The 18,825-nt window shown below is 36.4% G+C and overlaps 1 protein-coding gene across 2 annotated transcripts; it reads left to right on the top strand.

The window, feature by feature from the left end:
- The first annotated feature begins 541 nt into the window (after nt 1-541).
- dnajc10 (DnaJ (Hsp40) homolog, subfamily C, member 10) lies at nt 542-14,335 on the top strand. 2 transcript variants are annotated; one of them, XM_077216560.1, is made up of 23 exons: nt 542-679; nt 1,362-1,649; nt 1,734-1,899; nt 2,024-2,074; nt 2,759-2,841; nt 2,951-3,082; nt 3,162-3,255; nt 4,258-4,335; nt 4,428-4,471; nt 4,593-4,724; nt 5,296-5,385; nt 5,629-5,739; nt 6,253-6,367; nt 7,289-7,416; nt 7,645-7,761; nt 8,404-8,505; nt 8,607-8,762; nt 9,753-9,886; nt 9,970-10,023; nt 10,402-10,549; nt 12,419-12,541; nt 12,642-12,752; nt 13,505-14,335. In XM_077216560.1, the coding sequence occupies exons 2-23, from the start codon at nt 1,452-1,454 to the stop codon at nt 13,514-13,516; spliced, it is 2,379 nt and encodes a 792-aa protein (XP_077072675.1). In that variant the 5' UTR covers nt 542-679; nt 1,362-1,451; the 3' UTR covers nt 13,517-14,335. The 2 variants fall into 2 exon arrangements, with proteins under 2 accessions (XP_077072675.1, XP_077072676.1); XM_077216561.1 differs by having other exon boundaries at nt 550-679; nt 1,376-1,649.
- The last annotated feature ends 4,490 nt before the right edge of the window (nt 14,336-18,825 follow it).

Genomic DNA, 18,825 nt, shown 5'->3' with positions numbered 1-18,825 from the left:
TGGTTCAGCTACCAAAATCAGACAAAGACTACAACACAGTCCGGACTGCTGAGAGGATTATACCCCCCCCCCCCTCCCCCCCCCCCCTCCCCCCCCCTCCCCCCCCCTCCCCCCTCCAGGACCTGTACTCTTCCAGAGTGTGAAAGAGGGCAGGTAAAAATAACACAGACTCCACTCCCCCTGAACAACACCTGTTTGAACTGTTGCCGTCTGGTGATTCAGATCACTGGGTACTAGAACATCTAGGCACAGGAACAGCTTCTTCCCACAGGCCATTTCCTTTGTAAACTCAGTTGATATGTATTCATATTATTCATAATATTGTAATGTTCATAATCTTATTATGACTAAACCTGATTGTGTCTTTATACATTTAGATTGTATTCTTATTTTTTTATTAATGTTTCTTGTTGTTGTATTTGTATGTGTGCACTGGATGCTTCAGTACCAAAAAAAAATGTATTGTGTGTGCAAGCACACTTGGCAATAAAGCTCTTTCTGATTCTGATATTGATCACATCTTTTATTTTGAAAAAAATACGTACTTCCGGGGGTTTGTTATTCTCTTTCGGCCGCTTGCTTCACACTGCTGCAATCACACCGGTTACTCGGTAATTCGGCGAATAAGATCATGCATTAGGGCAGAACTGGTGGAGTAATAAAGAGCATTTAAGAACAGGTGAGACAATACACATTGTATCGGAATACAGGTGCTAATGTTACTTACATTTATCTCGAGGAGTCACTTGTGTCTTTTGATCAAAAGTTTAGGACTGGAATGCGGTTAGCCTGCTGATGATCCAACAGCTTCTGTAATCTCACATCAGCATTCACTAACACACAAAAATGAATTAAAACCATTTAAGTATGGATCTAAATGTGAACTGTTGTACTATACCGACTAGTCTCATACTAGTTTGCAGCTTTAGCTTTGCATAACGTTACCTAACCACAGCTGATCACTACACACTCCTAAAGCTTAAATTTACTGATTGTAACGTTAAATGAGTTTCAGACAACGGCGATTAAAATATTATGTTTGTAATATACGTTATATATTATATATGTTTCATGACTGCTGTTTATATGTATGTATTAAGTTGTAAACAATATCATTGTAGTATTGGTTGAACTGCCTTTCATTATTATGTATAGTGTTTTATTATTACAGTAATGATAATTGAGATTGAGATATTTTATTTAATAATGATGTAATGGTATTTATATATATATATAAAGAATGGTTAGAGTGATGTGAATTATTTCAGATAGCATGAGAAAGTTGCTCCGCCCTCTGTAAACACCTAGGCTACGTGTTCATTTGAGATCTTTTCTCTTTCTACTTCACTCTCACTTACAAGGTGTATCAATTCAGGATGATCATCACACTCCTGTAAGCAGTTCTCCAACCTTGAAACACTGAAGATCTGCATCAACAACAACTCTCAACAATGGAGTCATTCCAAAATAATGTGAGACCTTCGAGGAAATCGTTGCTGTTTGCCTTCATCGCAGTGTGGCTTTTCGTTTCCATTTCCTCCGATGAAGATTACTACAAGTTGTTAGGTATCTCGAGAGAGGCCAGTACGCGTGAGATTCGGCAGGCTTTCAAAAAGCTTGCTCTCACAATGCATCCAGATAAAAACCCCGTGAGTAGCTTTATTATGGCATGCCAACCAGACTGTGTCCTCCTTTCTTGTGACACTCTGAGAACGCTGCTATTGTCTTTTTAGAATGATGAAACGGCCCACGACAATTTCTTGAAGATCAATCGTGCCTATGAGGTGTTGAAGGACGAGGACTTGAGGAAGAAATACGACAAGTATGGAGAGAAGGGCCTGCAAGATGAACAGCAAGGAGGAAGATATGAAAGCTGGAACTATTACAGATATGATTTTGGTAATTTAGTTCTCTACATTATGTTCTATGTTAAGTCATAGTGTTACAATACAAAAGTAATTGTGTAGTAATATGACGTACTTGTCTCTATATTGGAGAAAAACCACAAAGTTGTGTTTTTCAGGAATTTATGATGATGATCCAGAAATTACTACACTAGACAGAGGGGACTTTGGTAAGTGATCTGATCATCTTAAATCACGCTGATTACTCGGTTGTATTGCATTTCTATGCAAATGGAAAAAGTGATTCAAAACTGAATCTCATGAAAAAATGACCAGGTTATTCATATTTCACCCCAAAATCAAAAGATAAAAAATTTATGATATTTTTAAAGACAATTACGAATTTCTGCAGTGTGACAATATCTCCATGACATTTCCCAGTTTTTCAAATTTTGCATCCAGACATTTACTTTATATTTTCATTTGTGCAATTTTCATTATTGTTAATGATGATTGTCAGTGATCACTGACAATCACAATATTGTTAATGGTGATCACTAATAATCTTTTAATGTATTACAGAAAAAATATTTAATTTAGCACAAATTCAATGCTGTTAAAATTTATATTTCACATTGTATTAATGAGTTTGAGTTTTTTTTATTACTTGAAGAATTGGAAAGGTGTCATGTTTAAAAAATAATACAGAAAAGGCTAAAAAATAGACTATTTTCTTTATACAAAATTAGTTTTTTATTTTGAATTTGGGGAGAGATTTGAGATAAAAATTTCTTGTCAGTTCTTTTTTAAATTCTCTCTTCATTTCTTTTCAGCTGATCTTGTGATATTCAAATAGAAGTCTAACCTGTTTTTGCAAATGGCAGTGTTGTGACCAGTTTTGTCTTTTTCCACAGATGCAGCTGTAAATTCTGGAGAGGTCTGGTTTGTGAATTTCTATTTCCCACGCTGCTCGCACTGTCACGAGCTTGCCCCCACGGTACGTAACTTTATTTTCTCCTCTTAGTCACGTCCTCCTTAGAGCACACATTTCAGAATTGTTCTGGGTACTGTAGTTCATTTGACTGACAAGTGAACGCACCCCACAGTGGCGGGAGTTTGCTAAGGAAATGGACGGTGTGATTCGGATCGCTGCCGTGAACTGCGGTGATAATGGCATGTTGTGCCGTAGCAAAGGCATCAGCAGCTACCCCAGCCTCTATGTGTTCAGGACGGGAATGGTGAGGACATTCTGTCTCTATTAGTATGTAATACATAAGATGTGTATAATGTAAAATATAAATGTAATTATGCCAACAGAATCCAGAGAAATACTATGGCGACAGAACAAAATCAAGCCTCACCAAATTTGCAATGCAGTTTGTGAAGAGCAAAGTGACGGAACTATGGCAAGGTCTTCCATTTTTTAAATTATTATTATTATTATTATTATAAATGTATGTTAAAGGGGTCATGAGATCAGAAATCAAATGCCTTGATCTTTTGACAAATAAGAGGTCTTTGTTCCATTAAAACATCCTGCAATTTAATAGCGTAAATTGCATCCTCCTAAATTTTGACATATGCGTAGCTTAAGCTTAGATGAGAATGGATGCCTCCTGTGAAAATAAAATTTTAAATATGGATTTTTTCTTACAATAACCAATCGCTTCACTTCAGAAGGCATTTGTTACCCACATGAGTGGTATGGATTACTTTTATGACGGATGGATGAGCTTTTTGGAGCTTCAAAAACTTGTGCGCTATTAAATGCCATTACAAAGCTGAGAAGAGTCGGAATATTATTTAATATAATTCTGATTGTATTTGGCTGAAGAAGAAAGTAAAATAAGATGGCTTGAGGGTGAGTAAATTATAGGATATTTTTCATTTTTGGGTGAATTATTCCTTTAGAAAATGGATCTTTCAAACAGGGTCAGAAAAAGGGTTGAAAATAATAGTTTTCCCACTTTTCTATCTCTGTTTTTTTTTGTGCAAAAAACTTACTGGAACACCTCATGGAACACATTAAAATAATTTTTAATAATCCATGTCGTGACCCCTTTAATACTTTTCCTTTTTGTGCAATTTGGTGTGTTTAGATACCTTTTCAATCGGTATTTACTACTGTTTATCCTTAAATTCAAACGAAAAAATAAGAAATTATATTGTGTTTAAAGAAAATGGGTTCCTATTTTTGCCTTTTTTCCATTGTGCAATTATTTTAAGAAAATGTAAGCAAGTTTCCTCCCACTTCCTGTTACAGTAATGCAAAAAAAACCTCTTATATTCGTTAAAGTAATATGAAATATATTGTTGTAAAGTATTAATATAACATTAAGTTTATATAGTATTTTATGTTGTACTGCCTGTACTGATTTATGCTGAAAATGTTATGTTTTATTTTCATTTTCAGGGAACATTTCCAATGAGATTGATCGGGCATTTGCTGAAAGAATCGGCTGGTTGATAAGTTTCTGTGCAGACACTGGGGGTGAGACAGCTACTAAAACTTAAGGTTAAAAATGCATATTCAAAACCTTGTTTTCTTAAAATATCACTAAAATGACACATTTTTTTTCACAGATTGTCTGGAACCTCAGACAAGACGGAAGCTAGCTGGAATGTTGGTAAGCGTTGAGCGGATCATGTTTAACCAGATTCAATTCAAGTATCACATATTGTAAACAAAGCATTTAATAAAGTATGTTATTGTCTCGTGAGCATGAATGAACATGTTTGTCTCTGCAGGACGGTCTGGTCAATGTAGGATGGATGGATTGCTCCAAACAGGCAGATTTGTGTGAGAGCTTTGAGATCACCACTAGCACAACGGCCCTCTTTCCCCCGGGCAGTTCCCTTGCTCAGAAAGGCAGCGTATTGGTAGGGAACTTCTTTCTAAGGGGGTGTTTACATGACACTTTAAAACTAAAAACAGAAAAAAAATTATGCTTTTTGGCCATTCATTAACACAACAACAGTTTTTGGGATCTGAAAATGAAAATGGGTTCCAAAGTGCACGTTTTTGAAAACAATACCATTATTGTCTCTGTGTAAACTACAAAAACGCAAGTTTGTGGAAACGGTCACGTCATGCGCGCGTGTATTACGTGTTCAGTGAGGTTTATTTACGCTTCTCCAGCAAAGTGTAGATTTACTGTTTGTATTCACCGCTCTGTAGAAGAATGCATCTGTGCGCAGGCGTGTAGTGTTTCTTTACAAAGTGACATCCCCAACTACTGACCTGTGGCATGCATACAGTATTTTTAGTCGTTTTTGTGGATCCGTGTGAACGGAGACGTCTGTACACTAAACATTTCAAACATATTTCCGTTTTTACTGCATTGTTGTTGTGTAAATATTCCCTAAATATTGCATCCTGTCCAGTTGTAGTAGTTCTTAATTGAGACAATCTGATGGGCTGGTTTTCATTTTGATTTTATTAACCTTGCAGTTTATCCAGAGTTTGGATACTAGAGATATATATGCACAAGTGTTGCAGCATCTGCCTGACCTGGAGATTCTTACAAAGAGCAGCTTCGAGGTAAGAGTGCAAGTGTCTTTTAATGAAAATCATAAGAACAAGGAAAAGCTGTACAAAAAGAGTTGTTTGCACTGAACTGAACGTAGTCCTGTACCGCACCCTGAACCACCTGCAGTATCACTGTTTACACAGTAACTGACGTGCTGGATTGCGTGGCATAATTATGTGCATCTGTTTGGAAATGTCATGAAAGATACCCTACTAATGATCAGGGTTTTTTTTTTTTTGATTTTGTCATTTCAGCATAAATTGGCTCATCATCGATGGCTCATCAGTTTCTCCTTTGGAAACAACAATTTGGCAACACATGAGTATAAAAAACTAAAGGCTCTTCTTAAGGACTCCAACATACAGGTTCTTGATTTCTTTTTTTTCTTGACGTTCCTGATTTTATTTAGAGTTCACTTAAAAAAATGTAATTATTTCTTCTGCTCATGTTGTTCCAAACCCATATGACTGACTTTGTCCATGAAACACGAAAATAGTCATTTTGAAGAGCGATCATGCTGCTTGTTACCATATAAAGCTGCAAAAGGATCCAAAAAGCAGCATAAAGCAGCAGTCGTTTGTATGACTTATTCACAATATAATCCTAGTGTTTTGAAGCCAAGATTCAGTCTGTTTCTCACATGAAGCTATTGTATGGCTTTGAACAACTTCAGGTAAATCGTATGGACTACTATATACTGTAGTACTTTCGCCTATTTTTTTAGGCAGAAAATCGTACAGGTTTAGAACAACATGAGAGCGAGTAAATGGTGACAGAACATTTTCTGTTTTTACTGTTGTTTTATGCAGTACATGGGTCATGAGTTCTGGTATATGGTGCTGTTGTGTTGGATAAATTGCGTTCATCTGTTTGCACAGGTGGGGAAGGTGGACTGCGTCTCAGATTTAGAGCTGTGTGCTTCTCTGTATGTACAGAAGCCCTGTGTGGCTGTTTTTAAAGGGGTTGGAATTCATGATTTTGAGATTTACCATGGTGAGTTTTAGTAAGACTTAATATTCTGGTTCTAAATAACAAAAACAAGTGGTTTTTTTAGCCCTCTGATGCATTCATTATTCAAGTAAATATTGTGTTACACTTTATTTTAAGGTGAAATACTGTAGTTACATTGCACTTACTCAAATAAGTACTAAGTGATATTACTTAACTAAATGTACTTACCATAGAGTCATGGTTAGGGTTTGGTTTAGGGTTAGTTACTTGTAATTATGCATAATTTACTGTTATTACTATAGTAGGTACAGCACATGTAGTAATGTGCAACTATGTCACCTTAAAATAAAGTGTTACCAAATATTTCAATGCTTGCTTATACACTAAAACAAAAATATAATCACTCCAAATCTCTTTATTTGTATTTTGAGTTACACACACACACAGTTTTCTATTTTCTACATTAATATATATTGAAAAGCTGAATTTTCAGCATCATTACTCCTGTCTTCAGTGTCACATGATCCTTCAGAAATCATGATTTGCTGCTTAAGAAACATTTATCATCAGTGTTGAAAACAGATGTGATTCTTAATATTTTTGTGGAAACAGTGATAAATTTTTTTAGTATTCTTCGATGAATAGAAATTTCAAAAGAGCAGCATTTATTTGAAATATATTTTTTTGTAACATACATTTCTTTACTGTCAGTTTTGATCCTTGCTGAATTAAAGTATTAATTTCTTTAAAAAAATTCTAACCCCCAAACGTAAACAGTAATGTAGTTAGTAAAGGTCAAATGTGGTTTGGAAGTAACTACACTCACTGAATGGCTAAAAATGTGTCTCCTGTATCAGAGGGTTAAAAGGCATTAAAACCTTTAAACATTCATCCAAATTGGTAAAATTTAGTTTGGTATTGGTTTAAAATGTTTGTGATTTGTACTTTGTGTTAAATCTCCAGGTAAGGATGCCCTTTACAACGTTGTGGCCTTTGCAAAAGAGAGCGTGAATGCCCATGTCACCACCCTCAGGCCTGAGAACTTCCCCAGCCACGAGAAGGAGCCCTGGCTGGTTGATTTCTTCGCTCCTGTGAGTTATTACATCTAAACCTCTTCTGAAGCCTCCATTTGAACACTAATGATTATCTGCTAAGCACATACTTGGATTACCATGGTAACTTCCTTGATACATCAAACTCAGTAGGGTGAGAAATGATTTGCGGAGGCAGTGAACATTACTGACACAGTGTGAAATCATCATTTGGATTTGTGTTTGAAATGTAGCTTCTTTATTATGCGTAATTATTCTGTCCTACAGTGGTGTCCGCCATGTCGAGCTCTTCTCCCTGAGTTGAGAAAAGCCTCCATCCAGCTCTTTGGACAGCTGAAGTTTGGGACTCTAGACTGTACCGTGCACGAGGGGCTCTGCAACATGGTACTGAGATACTCGCCTTCGCTCAAACAGTGCAGAATTTGACAGTTGATTGGGCATGATGGATTATGTGCTCAGTATCTCTAGCATAATAATGTGGTTTCCTGCAGAGCATGTACTTTATGAGTGATTGAGATTCTCGTTGGCTTCCCGTCTTAGTTAACAGATCTGTTTGTAGAATCATCGTAATACCTTCTTAATCTTTGCCACAGGAAACCACAGCATTTGACGTATGTGTTACTTTCTCTTCATATTGCTTAAAATTGAAGGGTGTCATTTCTGTACCACTAGCAGCTAAATCACAAAACATTTTATAATGAATAGTTTTTTATATGGTAAAATTGCAAAAATTTTACTAGTAATAATTTATTTTTATCATTATTGTTATTGATTATATTAGTAATTATTAATATATTGTATATATTATAATTGGTAATAAGAACCTATTTAAATTTGATTATAATTGTTGTTCCTGTTATATTTTTTGAACCAGTTTCAAACACTCCCTATCTTCCTGCACTGACAGAGATATAGCTGCCTCGCATTGCCTTTGTTTATATTTCATTTATATTTATATTTATTTTACCTGAGTATGAAGCTTCAGGTGACAGCTGGTTCTCATCTCTTCATCTTTCCCTTCTTCAGTACAACATTCATGCATATCCAACAACTGTAATCTTCAACAAGTCCAGCATTCATGAGTATGAGGGCCATCACTCTGCAGACGGCATCCTGGAGTTCATAGAGGTGAGATAGAGCTGAGGCACAGATTACAGTTACACTTCTTCATACTATTTCATAATTCATACACGCATCGGTTTAGATGAAATAGATTGTGTCTATTGCAGGACCTTGTGAACCCTGTAGTGGTGACTTTGACCCCAGAGTCATTCCAAGAGCTGGTGAAGAGACGTAAGTCCTCAGAGACATGGATGGTGGATTTCTACGCGCCGTGGTGTGGCCCTTGCCAGGCCCTGCTGCCTGAGTGGAGGAGAATGGCACGGGTATCTGCCCTCATATATAACACTGGCGGTTACACTTTTTTTACTTTTTATTACCATTTTTTGCAGTTGTATATGATCTCGATGTGAAAGCCCTTTAAAGCACCTGTCCACAAATGTTTGAATTAATCATGATTTGTGATAACCACAATCATTGTGCACTTGCCATTTATTTTTAACATTTTCACAAAATGTCATGTAAATACTAGAAATCCCATGCACTTTCACTCATTTGTGTAACTATCTGTGTAAAGAACAGATTTTGTCCAAAAAGTAAAAAAATTAAAATAATCAAAATACAAACAAAAACTAAAAGGTCTTCCTTCATCTTAAGTTTAAAAGCACAGTCTTAAAATCCTGAATGTTCATATGAAGTCTAGTTTATTTTAAGTTTACTATTATTAACTATACTATTATATTTAATGTTAAATGCCAATTAAAACATGATCATTATTATTATTATTATTATTATACTGAAAACCAAAGTGACATTTCAGAGAAAAAAAGATAAAATAAAAACTTAATATAACCTAACTGCATAAGTATGCACACCCCTGAATACATTAATATTTATTATAGTTGAATCACCCCTTGATTTTATTACAGCACTCCATCTGTTTGGATAGTAATGTACTGGATTTAAAAATCTTAGTCAAATTGGCTTAAAATATTTGTTTCTTTATTTTTTAATGTTAAGATATTTTATATTATTATTTAAATTTAAGAATTTATATTTAATTGTATATACATTTTTAGTATTTCAAATATTACTCATATAATTTTAATCTGTGCAATATTTGTTTTGCAAAGCCTCGAAGGTAGTCATTTTAAATATTCCGCTAAAGTTCCGTGCGACTTTCTTAAGGTGTATCCGTTTTAAGCATATACTGTACGTGAATAAAAAAAGACAAATAATTGATTGCAGTCATTTGACAATTAATTGCTTGCAAAAATGTCATGATCATAACTACCCTTTTGCTGTGTCTGTTCTAGATGCTGAGTGGGATTGTAAACGTGGGAACAGTCGACTGCCAGAGAGACCACTCGTTCTGCCAGAGCGAGAGTGTCCGAGCTTACCCAGAGATCCGCCTGTTCCCTCAGAACAGCAACCGCAGAGACCAGTACCAGTGCGTGTACTTTACATTCCCTACCTCATATACAATTACACCTCAGTTCAACAAGTTCTGCGTTTCTCTCCCATTGTTAACAGGAGCTACAATGGATGGCACCGGGATGCCTTTTCACTCAAGTCTTGGGCCTTGAGGTGAGCCGGATTAATTCTCACAAAATATCCATAAATTCGCCAGCGTTTTAATCAGCTTATACTATTTGATTAATAGTTTTTGGTAAGCATGCGAGAGACTTGATTAAATTATTTGCAGTACAACTTTAGCTTGTAGCTTTTATAACAACATGATATGATAAGCCAATTTTTTTTTTAAATTAGCTTTGCTATTGTTATACGCAGTGCATTGTTTCATTATCTTAGCAACATGCTAACGTAAAACTCTACTGAATTAAAGTCGCTGCCCAACTACAGAGTTACAAACCAGTCACTTTTGGTTCATTTCTGTTTGGATGCTGTCTATGTAGGCAGAGCTATATTACATAACCTCTAACCCATGGTGTCTTCTGTCCGTAGCTCGCTGCCTCGTGCCTCAGTGGATCTGTCACCTGAGGAATTTAAGAAAAAGGTTTTAGGAGGGAAGGATCACTGGGTGTTGGATTTCTACGCCCCATGGTGTGGCCCATGCCAGCAGTTTGCCCCTGAGTTTGAAGTTCTTGCCAGGGTAAGACTTTTCAAGACAAAATTGTGAAGTAATCTGATATAGAACATTTACCTCCTCGTAAAGTGAGAATCATATTTAAAATATTATGCTTTTCTTTTCACAATTAAACTCTAAAAACTTAACATAAAAACTGTAACTTCATACTTTTTGACAAAGTTTATTTTTATATATATATATATATATATTAGTGGTGGGCCGTTATTGGCGTTAACGTGCTGCGTTAACGTGAGACTCTTATCGGGCGATAAAAAAAATATCGCCGTTAATCTATTCTCAATGTTGGGTTGGGATCATAAAATAGCTTTTTCGAATATCGTTATATTTTCCCGCAAATCGCGCAGCAGGGTATTTTCCTGTCAGGGACACAAGGTGTATACTTTTACATGTTACGTTGGGCGACCGTTCCTCTCGTTACTTTACATGTTGTTAAATGAGTTTATTCCAAGCGCGTTGTATCTTTTTTATGGGCATGAGCGATGCTCAATTTACAAATGAATCACTCTTTTGGTTCGCTTCTGTTCAAAGATTTCATCAAACAAGTTGGCAGATCTGTCTAAATCGGTTCGCGAATCAGTTCTGTTCAGTTCCTCACGCACTGAATCGTCTGAAGCGCGTTCAATCACACTCGACACGGAGTCGTAACAGGAAGATTTAAGAACATCAAGAGCTACAGTTTAGTCTAGTGAAAGCAAATCTGCAAATGCATCATATTTTTGCCAGCGATCAAGATCTTTATTAGTTGAACATCTTCGTATGCTGTCTGTGAATGAATGATACCACAGGACGATACATTCGATTTCATTTCATTCAGGTAATACATTTTACAACCAAACAGATTATTACGCCACGATAGTACTACTAAAAAGTATGACATTATCCGTTGGACATATACATTAATTTATAGGCTAAAAAAAAAAAAAAAAAACGCTTCAGAGCGTCGGCGCACTGGTAAAGGTTAACAAGTTAAATAAGCTACCATTGTGTACAGTTTATGAAATGAACACCCGCCATCCCGCGGTAATGTGTGTGTATTGCGCAGGGCTATGCTGTTCATTTGTAAATGCTGTTCATTTGTACTTTCTATTCATCAAATAATTCTGAAAACAATTGTACACAACTGTTTTCAACATTGAAAATAATAATGAATGTTTTTTTAGCATAAAATCAGCATATTAGAATGATTTCTGAAGGATCATGTGACATGACGACTGGAGTAATGATGCTGAAAATTCAGCTTTCATCAGAGGAATCAATTACATTTTAAATATATTAAAGGTGCTCCAAGCGATGTCACGCGTTTTTTTAGACCAAAACATTTTTTGTCACATACAGCAAACATCTCCTCACTATCCGCTAGCTGCCTGTCCCCTGAACACACTGTAAAAAAACGCGGTCTCTGCAGACACCCCAGGCTCAACAAACAACAGCAACAAAAACAAACTGGGCTAACCCGCGCCACGAAACATAACAAACTGTTCCAGCCAATAACCGACAAGAAGGATTTGGGAGGTTAGTGTGCGGATGAGGAGGAGGGAGGGTCTAGCTAGCCTCCGTTTTGTTTGACAATACTTTAAACGTCAACAAGAAGTGACGTCACCCGACATTGCTCAGAGCACCTTTTAAATAGAAAACAGTCATTTTAAATTGTCATAATATTTCACAATATTACTTTTTTATTTATTTATTTTTTTAATCAAATAAATGCAGCCTTGGTGAGCAGAAGAGATTTCTTTTAAAAACATAAAAAATCTTATCGATCTTAAACTTTTGACCAGTTGTGTATATATATATATAAATGTGTTCAATCAGTGCAGGTGCTCTGATCGTGAATAATTCAAAGCATCAGTCATCTATTCCTCCCGTCTGCAGATGATGAAGGGAACTGTGCGAGCTGGTAAAGTGGACTGCCAGGCACACTACCAGACCTGCCAGAGCGCTGGGATCAAGGCTTACCCCACTGTCCGATTCTACCCCCACCTAGGCACCACACGGGTACGGCACAAGCACTGGCATTCGTATTGTTCCAGGGGCTTTCTGGGTTATTTCTGTACCTACTCAAACCTCTCTATCTTTGTGCCCCAAACTGTTGTAGCGAGATCATGGAGGAGAGCATATTAACAGCAAAGATGCCACCGTCATCGTAGACGTTCTCCGACAGAGACTCCAGCAACTAGCGTTACAGGGAAAGTCATCCAAACTTAAAGTAAGATACTCGCTTCCTATTGGCTCTCACTACTTTTGGTTTAGGAATAATTTTGCTATGATCCGATCTGAATAATTTGACATGGAGAAAATACAAAACGCAAGGTTAAAATTAAACTGTTAAATTAAAATGAATTGTGCTGTGACAATCCAGTTTATTGTTATTATTATTATTATTATTATTATTCCAAATAGGGCTGCTGAATTATGGCAAAACATAATCACAATTATTTTGGTCAGTATTGAGATCACAATGAACATGATTACTCATTGATTAAAAAATATTTTTAAAGAAACTTTAACAGTGGATTTCCTTGAACTTTAAATATGATTATACTGACAAACAATTAAAAAATAAATGTAAAAGGTGAGAAAATAAATTAATATATTTATTGAGTTAAACTAAAATGCCAAATCACAACACATTTCTACTGACTGACTATGATATATACCCCTTCAATCACTGGCCATTTGTTACAAAATCCCGCCCATTTGAGAGCTCGACCAATCGCCATTCAGAGAAGCAAGCCTCTAGGCAGGAAGTAAAGTTATTAAAAGCCCAATGTCCAATGAATACGCGGATTTTTCCCAAATGTAGCTCAAATGTCGTTAATTTCATCTCAATTATCCTGTTTTCATAATCGTTGAAAGCCATAATCATATTTTTTTTAAACACAATTAAATCCCGCAGCCCTTTTTTAAAAAAAGTCAACGTTTTTATTCAAAGCATCTTTTTCATTTCCTTTCCTACAGGATGAACTATAGGACACATCTTGCGATCCACAGAAGCTGTTGTATGTGGCATGGTGAGAGTGATTGAAGAAAACGCACACTCATGAACTCACTTTGATGAGCGCAAGAGATTTGTTTGAGTTTTTTGACTGCCAAATGGACTGTAGAAGGGAGCGGCCCACCTCGACTGCTTCAGAGAAGGGTTTCAGGAGGGAATCGCAATTCTAAATGTGTTACTGATTCAAGGAGAGGTCACCACAGTGCAATTATTTATGATCCTCTGTAATCTATGAATGTACTATCAAAAAATGTCTTCATTTCCTTACAGAGACTGTATTTATGTCTGTAACAATAGATGTATTTTCTCACAGCTTCTCCGTTTTCAATTGGATTTCTGTGATTAAACGGTCTGGTAAAATGTAAAGAATTTTAAGAGAGTTGTATTTTACTTGGTATTTCTGAACAATTTTAGAAGAGTTTTATCTGAATGTGCTTCTAGAACTGAGTTTGATGTTAAACCAAATTTTTGTAGAAAGCATAACACTACACTGGCGATAGATATGTTCTGTTTTATTTGTTCTTTTTACCATTTTAGTTTCTAGCAGCTATATTTGTTTAAAGAGAATCTTTGTAGAATACACCTCCCCCCTTTTTTTTTACTTTGTTTACTGATATTTCTGTATTAAAGGTGTGTGAATGTTTTCCAGGTGGCCACTAGGAGGCAGTGATTTAACATCAAGTTCTCAAAGGCCTTTTAAATTGAACGTTTGCATTTATTCTGAGGGATATTCACTATTGTTTTGTAGAAACAACAGCTTATTAAACATGACACAATGCCCTGTTTATGTTAAATAGTTATTTCTGATATTTTGTTTCTGGCTGTTTTGTCTGAGTTACAATGTTGTTTTTCAATATAGGGGTTTAATTAAGTTCTGTATAGCACATATTAACTATATTTCAAATATTTGCTGAGAAATGGTTAAATATTGTCCCAAATTTCTAAAGATTTTTAAGTTGTACGTGAAGTGGGTCCCTTTATGTTACCAGTAATGTAATGTTTTAATAACCATTGTTTTAATTCCCAACTCTTTGAATCATACAGGCTTTATCCCCCTTCTATTTGCACATATTCCATTATGATTTATGTAAATGGTTTATTAATGATGAATGAGCACCAGGTTCAAGGTTTTGCTGGTTATCATGGTCTGCTGGTACATGTTACACCTACAGAATAATGGGGCCAAAAATCAAGCTTTTTCATGGTTTAACTTTATTTCAATAGTCCACTGTAGACATTCTACTAACTATTAGTAACTGTAACTACATGTCAACATTAGAGTATTAGTAGAGACCGTTGGGTTATGGTTAGTAGAATAAGTTGACATTTACTTGCAAATTACTTCCAGTCAGTAGAATGTCTGTTTGGGAACCATCAAAATATAGTGTTAGATATTAAGCAGACAGTCTAATAATACTCTAATGACTGATGATAGTTTTGACATGTAGTTGCAAAGTTACTTATAGTCAGTAGTATTCACAAACAGAATAACTATAAGATGGGGACCATAAAAATAAAGTGTTAGCAGATATCTCTACTAATTTTCTACTGAATGGTAGTTGACATAGTCGCAAGGTTACTTATAGTTGGTAAAATGGACATTGGCAGCTATTCAAAAGTACCTATGTAATCTGAAGAAAAAATAATCAACAATTTTTTTTTTTTTAAATAAAAATAGTAGAGGTTTTGCCAGTGCCTGAATAATTTGAGACTGAGGACTTTCTTTTTTCCCTGTCTGCTAGCTTTGCTACTAGCTCACGGTAGTTGCTAGTCTATGATGTCCGTGTAGTCATGATGGCTCTGCCAGAGCAAGAGCAAAGATGGCATCAAGCAGCTCATGCACTGTCCAAGGAATGGGAATGCTAAGGGTTATTTATGTCCAGGTATTATAGACCTTGAAAACGGCACCTCTCTATTTGTTCTTCCATCTCTACAGGGACATTTTTAGGGTTAAGTTCATCAAGTTCATGGGAGAAGAGAAAGGACTTGTGCAAAGGGCTTGGCGGCAGATGTTCGTAGGATGAAATGTCCAGGGGCTGTGGCAACACATCAAACTCTTTTCTTCCCCTTGTCAGTGAGGAGCTCCCATCACAGTGCGCAGTGTGTGTCCTGGCATGGGTGCTGGAACAGGGCTCACCCCCGCGCGGACACCAAGGACACGCTGCTTACCTTGGATGAAAGCTCGCACGGGCCTCTCGCATGCGGGCGCTGGAAGAAAATCCCTCAGCGGCATGACCCCAGCGTACCCCACTAACCGACGGGTCCCATCCAGCGCTTATGAAATCATAGGTAACACACAGGGTGGGGAGAAGCCCATAAAAAAGTAGCACGCCCCAAATTAAAGCAAGGTTCAGTAATAATTGTTCAAGGTCGTTTTGACCATTAGAGAACATTGGAAAGGAATCATGGGAAGCGTGTGAACGTCCTGCCCAGGTGAGGCAGTGTTCCCAGAGCTGCGGTTGCCCTGGTGATTCCCGGGGAACTGGGCGACCCTGCGGGATCGCTACGTGTTTATTTTCTTTCATTCTGAGGTGGAAAAATCCCACCTGGGGCCGCTGGACAGGCTCTCTCAGCTGGCAGCGCTTTTCCCAGTTCTGGCGTCAGCGCGTTGTAGCACCTTGTAACCACAGTGTGGTTTTTAACGAGAGGAACACTAGAGTTCACGGAAAACACACACCTAGGCTATATGATTTTAAAAACCAACGTAATTTTGGACAATCGTAAAAATGAGTTGTGAAATTTATAACCTGATTAAAATTTAATAGTTTTTTTAAATAAAAATATCACACCAAAATAATTTTTTTAATTGACTTTCAGTTCATGTAGTCTTTTATTTTGCTGCAGTTGACGTTCTCACACATCGAGGTCAAGGTTTTATGAAGCCCAAGTGGCAAGTGTAATGATTTTTCTCCATCAGGTGCACAACTCAACTAAAATGACTATAAAGCTCCCTGATGACTATAAATTCAGATGCAGATATTGACAAGGGGGAAGTCTTGCAGATGTTGATGACTTGATTTTTCATACGTATTTTTATTTATTTATTGCATCTATTAAGTTACAGTATTCCGAAAATTCACACAGACAAGGACATAAATGCACCTCTTTTATGGTAAATATGCTTGAATTATGAGTCATTTTGATGTGAAGTAATTTATTCAAAGTGTAAGGAAAATATTTATACATTACTTTACAGTAAAGTAGTTTAACAGTAGAGTATATATGGTGCATGTGTTTTAAACTACATTTTTTAAATTTCTTTGACATTCTTATTTGACACTGATCCACAAGCTAAAATTTTGCCCAAATTAATAACACATTTTAAAAGCTGAATCTTCCGCTTTGGGAAATAAACAAGAACTCTAAGGCCTGGTTTCACAGCAGGGCTTAGATTAAGCCAGGGATAGGCTTTAGTTAAATTCGGACATTTAAGTATAGCTTTTTTAAACGTGCCTTAAAAAAAAAACATTACTAGATCGCATCTTGTGACAAAACAATAGAATATAAGACAGTTCAAGCGCATTTCAAACGCAAATGCATTTTAGCCTGGGACTAGCAGGTAGGCTATATATACACCTAATATATAGGCCTACCATTACCAATAATTGTGTCTGTGTGTGTGTGTGTGTGTGTGTGTGTGTGTGTGTGTGTGTGTGTGTGTGTGTGTGTGTGTGTGTGTGTGTGTGTGTGTGTGTGTCTGTGTGTGTGTGTGTGTGTGTGTGTGTGTGTGTGTGTGTGTGTGTGTGTGTGTCTGTGTGTGTGTGTGTGTGTGTGTGTGTGTGTGTGTTTGTGTGTGTGTGTGTGTGTGTGTGTGTTCTGTTTGATGTGAAAAAGTCTTTGATGCTAATGATAAGGTAAATAAAATGCCCAACATGTAAAGCAACTATTTGTCCAGACAATATAGACGTGATAATTGGGGCTTTGTGAACAGCTCTACAGTACGTCTGATTGGCTTTACAGAACCTCCAAAAACAGCATGCGGCTGCTTATCATTGCAGAGATCTTATCATAACGGATTCGTCTGTAAGCGTATGCAGTCCTCTAAACCTCACGGCAGGTTGTACCTGAGCAATTAGCATTGACTTTTCCCTTGAGAGGAAAAAAGCATCTTTTCAAGTAATGAATCAATTAGTGAACAAAGTTCGCAAAACAAAGCATAATAGCTCTGAAGAATGGAATTGTGGAAGTTTTGGATAATGTGGTGGTGCTCAGAGGGAATCTAGTGTGAAGAGAATCACTGCTGCATGAAGCATGACAAAGTCCTTTTGACATGGGAGTTAGACCGCTTTACTAGATGATGCTTATAAGTGAATGTCTGTTTTACACACAAAGCTGTCATATGACTTCAGAAGGCTTTAAGGCTCACAAGGCCTTAAATATATATAAAGCATAATATTACATATTTAAATACATATATGTTTATATAATTTCTTATATTATTATTTATTAATTTGATTTATATTAATTAATATATTATTTTTATATTAATATATATATGAATGGATATTAATCAAATGAATAAAAATAATATAAGAAATTATATATACATATTTAAAATTTTTTTTAAATTGTATAATTATTTATTTTATTTACTTTGATTTGCTTATCTTCAAGCTGTTCCAAACCTGATGACTTTTTTCTTCTTTACCACAAAAGAATACATTTTGAGTAGTAGTTTTGGTGCGTTTGTGTCCACTGTAATTAAAGCTCGAAATTCTCCATTCATTGCATTTGTATAAAAGCGCAAAATTTCTCCTTTTGTTTTCACGCAAGCAATAAAGTCCTAGAGGTTTGGAACAACACAAAGGTGAGTAAATTATATCAAAAATGCTTAAACTAACCGTTTAAGACTAACTACTGTCTGCACACCACATAGGTGCTGTTCACGTTTTGACATTCTCCTCCTGTAAGTGCCCACACAGGGCTCAGGAAGCCTCCACTTGTCTTTGGCCTCATTAAAGGGCAGAGTTGTTTTTCTGTGGCAGAGGGAAAAGAAAATAAGCCGTAAATGTGAGCTGTACAGATGTTTTAACGTTCTGCAACAGCAACAGTGAGGCAGACTAAATCAGACATCTGCAATGCATTTGAGCTGGATCTCTAGCCTTCAGACAAACCTTCATCACCCACCGCTTTGCACCTGTGGAGGAGACTCACGCATATACACAGACCTGTGTGGGTGCATAATATAAATGATAACATGCAGTTGCAGTAAGTGTTACTGATTCTGTGTGACGGATTTCTTTTGATGCTTAATTGGAAACAACAGGCTTGATTTCAACAAAAT

This window comes from Siphateles boraxobius, unplaced genomic scaffold, assembly GCF_051911475.1.
Source record: "Siphateles boraxobius isolate OS27281-9 unplaced genomic scaffold, OSU_SipBor_1 7, whole genome shotgun sequence".
Lineage (NCBI taxonomy): Eukaryota > Metazoa > Chordata > Actinopteri > Cypriniformes > Leuciscidae > Siphateles > Siphateles boraxobius.
Note: the sequence above shows the minus strand (reverse complement) of the source record. Positions and strands in the feature narration are given on the sequence as shown.

Bases quoted from the DNA above. Each gene is read 5' to 3' on its own strand.
- dnajc10 (XM_077216560.1), top strand. From the start codon at position 1,452: ATGGAGTCATTCCAAAATAATGTGAGACCTTCGAGGAAATCGTTGCTG. The intron at 8,763-9,752 runs GTATCTGCCCTC...TGTCTGTTCTAG, and splicing joins AGTGGAGGAGAATGGCACGG to ATGCTGAGTGGGATTGTAAA. The intron at 10,024-10,401 runs GTGAGCCGGATT...TTCTGTCCGTAG, and splicing joins CTCAAGTCTTGGGCCTTGAG to CTCGCTGCCTCGTGCCTCAG.